This window comes from Rhinatrema bivittatum, chromosome 6, assembly GCF_901001135.1.
Source record: "Rhinatrema bivittatum chromosome 6, aRhiBiv1.1, whole genome shotgun sequence".
Classification (NCBI taxonomy): domain Eukaryota; kingdom Metazoa; phylum Chordata; class Amphibia; order Gymnophiona; family Rhinatrematidae; genus Rhinatrema; species Rhinatrema bivittatum.
This window is the reverse complement of record NC_042620.1, coordinates 37543787-37549786: the sequence shown is the minus strand read 5'-3', so window position 1 is coordinate 37549786 and position 6000 is coordinate 37543787. Positions and strand designations below refer to the sequence as shown.

Here is a 6000-nt window from a genome sequence, read left to right as displayed (position 1 = left end):
CCCTTAATGGACTATGCCATCAAATTCCGGACCATGGCCACCAAGCTGGAGGGCAGACAGCCTTCGGAGTATTTTTCTGGAAGGGCTATTACTCGGGTGAAGGACAAGCTAACAGCTTGGGAGCTCCCCGAGACTCTGGATGCTATCATCGTCTTGACTGGGAGAATGACCACTGCTTCCAACAGCGGGCCTGGGAGCTGTGCCCTTCTTGTAGGCAAGTGGTGCTGGACCTGTCCTTTTTGTGCCCCTCTTGGCAGTACCGGCAACGGCTCCTACCGCTGCATGGGTTGGGGAAACTATACAGCTAAGTCAGGGATGCCTCTCTCCGATAGAGAAGCTCTGCCGCTGCAACCAGGGGATCTGTTACTACTATGCCAGGTTTGGGCACCAGCTGGCATCCTGCCCCCAGAAGCCGGGAAACTAATAAGCCTAGGATCTAGTGGGGAGGTGATCCTAGGCTTTACTACACCAGCTCAAGTCACCTTCCCAGTGTCTATTTCGGTGGATGGTCATGAGTCCCCCACTTTAGGGCTGGTTGACTCGGGCGGTGGTGGGGGGGGGGGGGGTGCAGACTTTATAATGAAGGCCCTAGTGGACCATCTACGGCTTCCTGTGGTTCCCCAAAAGATGCCACTAGTTATTTCCTCCATACACGGAGAGCCACTTCCTGGTCGGATTACCACAGCCATGGCCCCCCTGTGCCTTCGCACAGGCATCTTGCACGTGGAGAGTATCATATTCCACATCATTGACAAGGCAGTACCCTGGCTGCAGCTTCATTCTCCTCACTTCAACTGGGGCTCACTTCAGTTGGTGAGCCCCATTGCCATGATTCCTGCCTACAATGAATTGAGCCTTCATCGACTCTGCCCTAGCAATGATCTTGTTGGGACTGCCCCCCTCAGTATGCAGAATACGCTGATGTGTTCTCCAAGGGAAAGGTGGAGATGCTGCCTGCCCGCCGCCTGTTCGACTGTGCCATCAATCTTCTACCTGGCACTGAACCACCACGAGGAAGGGTATACCCCTTGTCGGTCCTGGAAACTGCAGCTATAACTCAGTACATTAAGGAGAACCTTGATCATGGTTTCATTAGGTCCCCCACATCTTCCGCTTTTCTTTATGTCCAAAAAGGATGGAACACAAAACATTCACAAAAGTTTGACTTAAGTAAATATTTTATTGGTAAAAAAAAAAATGTTTTAATGACTTTGACTATCTAGACTACAAAAGTGAAATACTTGCTCAAACACCAGCAAGCCTGAAGGTGACACGCTTTTGTGGTTGTGCATGTTCTTCAAGGGCAGGACTGATGCTTTTACTATGTGCAGTGATCCAAGGAAGATGCACTGGTGTCCAGTTTTAGCTGAAGGTCAAGCTTCCACACCGTCTACCAAATTAGTTATCAAGAAACAAAACAGTAGAGCTAAAAAGAGACTGATCACAGACAGCCTTTGTTGCAGCATGGATTAAAATCAAAATGTTACTGTGATTTGCTGTTTTAAAAATCTACAATACAATTTGCACTAGCACATTTTCCCTGTGCAAATGGATGACAAGGTAAGGCTATCCAGGCTTCCTCTAAGGCTGACAAGGTCTCTTATTCAATAGAAATCAGTAAATACTTCCAGAGACAATGCATATACCATCTACACCTTCAATAATGTGGAGATTTAAGATTGGATAATCTCTGCCTGGCTAGTAAGATTACTATGTAAACAAGAGAATTGTTTAAGGTCTTGGGAAATCCTGATGCAATGACAGGTGCATTTTTTCAACAGAGCAGCTCTGCGGTACAACACAATTACACCTGCCTCAAGTTGAGTGGTGGCCATTTTGAAAACCCAGAGCTGCACAGCAGGATCAACTGGGCATCACTCCTGCCCTTGAGAGACCAGCAGATGGGGGAAGAAGGGTCTGGGGGGGGGGGAGATTTTTATTTTGTGGATTTGGTGGGCAGGAGCAGGGACATATGACCGTTGGCTTTTTTTTTTTTTTTAAAGATTGTTTTCCATTTTGTTTTGAAGCTAACACAATTTTGTTAATTTCTCTTTCATTTTGTTTTGAAAGCAAAACAGGAAATGTCATCGATATTTCCTATTTTGTTTCTAGTGACAGCAAATCCTGACTAGGAAGCTCTCTGAAAGGAAGACACCTCTTCCTGCATCAGGTTCTCCTCTGCAGAATTTAGTCTCGCTAGCAGGTAGTGAAGCTTTTTATTGGACCAACAAGAGTCCTTCCTAAATCTGAAGAGGGGGCTTGTGTGACCTATAAAGCTTATGTACACCATCATTTTTGGTTAATTCTTATGTTGGCATTTACTGGGCTACCACAGCCTATGAAGGATCCTTTTTTTTTCCAGGATCAATATGATGACTAGAACACCAAGTCAGCATTAAACATTTTCTCTGACAGGAGGCCCCTTTCCTAATGATCCCCAGCTGCCCTCTTTCTTTTTTTTTTCCTCTCGAAGGAGGGCAAAGAGAGAGAAAGAGATCAGTTTTTAACTGCCTTTTAAACATAGCTTAAAAAAAAAATATCAGCCATATTGAATTTGGTTGCTAGGTGAGCAAAACTTTTAGGCCTACAACAATCACAGTTCAACATGTAGCATTTTTCACCACTCCTAGCTGCTTCCTGGTCCTACCAAAAAAGTGAGCAGCACATACTCCTTCCCTTATGTCGGTGGCATTCTGGCTGTCACGATTACTATTTGCTCTTTGCTGGAACATTCAGGCCTTTAAGTAGAAATGTACAATGAGACAAAGTCACTGTTGGATTAAAGCAAGGCATTTGGAAAAGGGGCAAATTATTGTCAGCGAAAAAACAGTACATGAAAGAAGTTCCTTGTGTCCAATGTGTAAAACGGGTGGCCAAGCGAGCTGTAAGAGGAAAGAGCCAGTAGTAATTATCCACCTTAATAAAATATTTTTAAGTACTTCTATAAAAATGCAATATAGTTTTTTAAAAGATCATTTTTGAAGAAAAGAGATGGACCACGACTCTTGTCTCTCCTGCTGCTGCTTTTCTTCAATGGCTTCCCTCGGTGTCAGTGGGGCGGGGATGGGAGAAGGCGAGGAATGTGAGGATTTTAGACCTCGTGTCGGGCTAGATGTGCTCTGGGTGGTTCTGCAGGCAGGTGATGAATTCTTTCACTGGTTTCCCCTCGTAGCAAATCTGGTAAACAGCTATAAACAATGGAAATCTGCAACAACAGCAACAAGGAGGGGGTTTCAGAAGAGGAAGTTTAAAAATTGCTCTTACATCTTCCATCTTTGCCACCCCCGTGCCCCTCCCCACTCCCAACAGTGTGCCTGAGAAACCCTGCCTCGCTGGAGTACCACCTCCTCTGCAACGCACTACAGAAACTGTCCATCCTATCCTTACCAGTCTCCTGAAAAATACTGTAGTTCTGTGCTCTTTTGTAATGTCAGGTTTGTTTGGGCTTTTTTTTTAACCTAAATCCTCTGTCTTTTTGTATGTGATCTCTCTCCTCGGATTCATGCACCTGTGTACTTCCGTAGTAAATAGCTACACAGAGCCAGAGGTGCATCTTCCTTCCCATGAATTTTCTAATCATAACTCGGTTTTTCTCCTCCCATTATCAGACTGACTCTTTCTAAGACAGATATTTACCCAGCTGAATATTCTGAGCTAATATGCATTAATATTACATTCTTTGCATGTTGTGACACTTTTCAATGGACCCACATAATAATTATCCAAAGATGTGCAAGAGCTTTTAAGCCTACACAGGTCCCTTCTTGATCTGAAGAAAGGAATAGGTGGTCTTGATGATGTTGTACATGAGCCTTCATCACTTGACAACTCTTATGTGGACCAATATGAGTACCTTAGAGCTATAAATGAGGTTATAATTTTATTTATTTAATAATTTTATATACAGTTATTTGAGGACCATCACAATGGTTTACATAATTTTTTAAATAAAAAACAGGGAAAAATAAAAACAAATACATTACATTTAGTAAAAAATACTAACGGAACATAAAACTGTCATCTTCCTAAAAATAAAACAATATACTATAAAATAAAACTATTAAAAAAAACCCAGGGTGATTATTTATCACTCTAAAGGCATAAATATAATTTATATGAGAAGTAGCAGATAAAAGAATGTCCTAGTCTAAAACAAGAGGTCATGTTATAAGGCTCCAAAGGGAGACTGAAGAGCAGCATCAGAAAATATTTTTGTGTAGGAGAAAGGGTTTTGGATGCATAGAAGTGACTCCTAAAGCAGATGGTGGAGACAATAGTAATAGCATTAAGGAAAGTGGGCCTGTCCTTTGGCTCAGGTGGACACATGCTGTGCACTGCCTGCGTTGGGTCTTGTGTTCCCCAGATTGGCCAGGGCTAGGAATGCTATCTATAAATCATGTATTGTCTATCTCTATTTAATCCTTTTTGACTAGAGACAAGGTTGTTACTGTTACCCAGGCACTCATTTTGATGCACGTGGAGTATTAGTTTAATTACTGGCCTTTCAAGAAGTGTATTTCCTGCTTTCTGGCCAGGTGCCCAAGTTGTTTTAGGAGGTAAATGTGGTGTGAAAATGCCTCAATTTTTAAAACTGCAATAAACACGTATTCACCAAAAATAACACATAAATAATATTTTTCTATGGGACCATCATATATACCCCAATTATTAGTATTTTTTAGAGCATTAAATGTGCTCCATCGATAACTCAAGGAGGTACGGTTTTAATCATTGGTCCAGTTTTTTTAAAGATTTTTTTAAGCATTTCACACAAAAAAATGATTTATAAAAGTGTACTACTTCCATTAATCGAGGAAATAAATTCATGCCCCATGACATTCATGGACCAATGATTAAAACCGTACCCCCTTGAGCTATCGATGGAGCACATCTAATGCTTTAAAAGATACTAATAATTGGGGTTTATATGATGGTCCCATAGAAAAATATTATTTATGTGTTATTTTTGGTGAATACATGTTTATTGCAGTTTATCTTTTCGTATTATCCACTAAGGCTTTTTCTATATTATCAATTTTTAAAACAGCATCATTGGCTCATCTCAGTGCCCTCTGCTGGCTGTTGCACCACCTGTGCATGCCTTAAATACACAACAGGCAGGTCCATATTTGTGGAATGATCTCACTCAGTGTGTTACAGCCCAGCAGCATTGGGTAGCTTTTCATAAACTGATGCAGACTTTTCTGTCCCAGATAGCCTGCACAGAGATTTGATTAATTTGCATGGGCTTTATGCTTTGTGCACTTGTTTTATTTTTGCTATCTGCTTGTGTTAGTTTATGACGCATGTATTTTTATTATGTTATTCCCTGCTTAAGCTGTTTTGCAATAAGTGGGTTATAAATTTGACAAATAAGTATTTTAAACCCCTTGCATAATACAAACTACTAAACAAAATGCAACCAAACTCAGACACGTTTGGGTCAGAACAGGTGGAAAATCAGCCTTTCAGCTACACTATTGTATGTGTAATATAAACATACATATTTTTTCCACTTGCTTGCAGGCAATGAGTGTGAAATCTGCACATTGTAGATATGAACATTGGCACAAAAAGGTATACATTAGGTATAATAACTGCCACCCTGTGCAAGTTCTCCTCCTATGCCTTCTGTTAAGTGTAGCAACTGCCGCTCCGTGCAGGTTACCCCCCCCCCATTCAGAAATTTACATCTAAAGTTAGCCAAAGGTTACCTAGCCCTTCATTTCCATCCACTGTGTTTTATCTTGCGCCTTTTTGAAGCCAAGAAGAGTAACAGAATTCAAAAGGACATGGGCCATACACAGGTTTTTTTTATTTTTATTTTATATTCCGCTTTTTGGCACTTCAAAGCGCCTTACATTCTGGTACTGTAGATACCAGAGAATCCCTATGCCAAGAAGCATCTCCTGCCACCTCCATGCTAAACGTTAAAGCTATTGACTAAAGCAGCTAATGTGGCTGTTGACTAATTTAAACATCTCTGCTGTCGGTTTTTCT

The 6000-nt window shown here is 41.4% G+C and overlaps 1 protein-coding gene across 1 annotated transcript in view; it reads right to left on the bottom strand.

Moving 5' to 3' along the window:
* Positions 1-1918: 1918 nt before the first annotated feature.
* Positions 1919-6000, bottom strand: part of LOC115093485 (glycerol-3-phosphate dehydrogenase 1-like protein) — a 28287-nt gene continuing 24205 nt past the window's right edge. Inside the window, exon 8 of the mRNA XM_029605289.1 lies at positions 1919-3205. Within this exon, the coding sequence (XP_029461149.1) occupies positions 3109-3205 (97 nt within the window). The 3' untranslated portion in view covers positions 1919-3108. The remainder of the gene's footprint in view (positions 3206-6000) is intronic.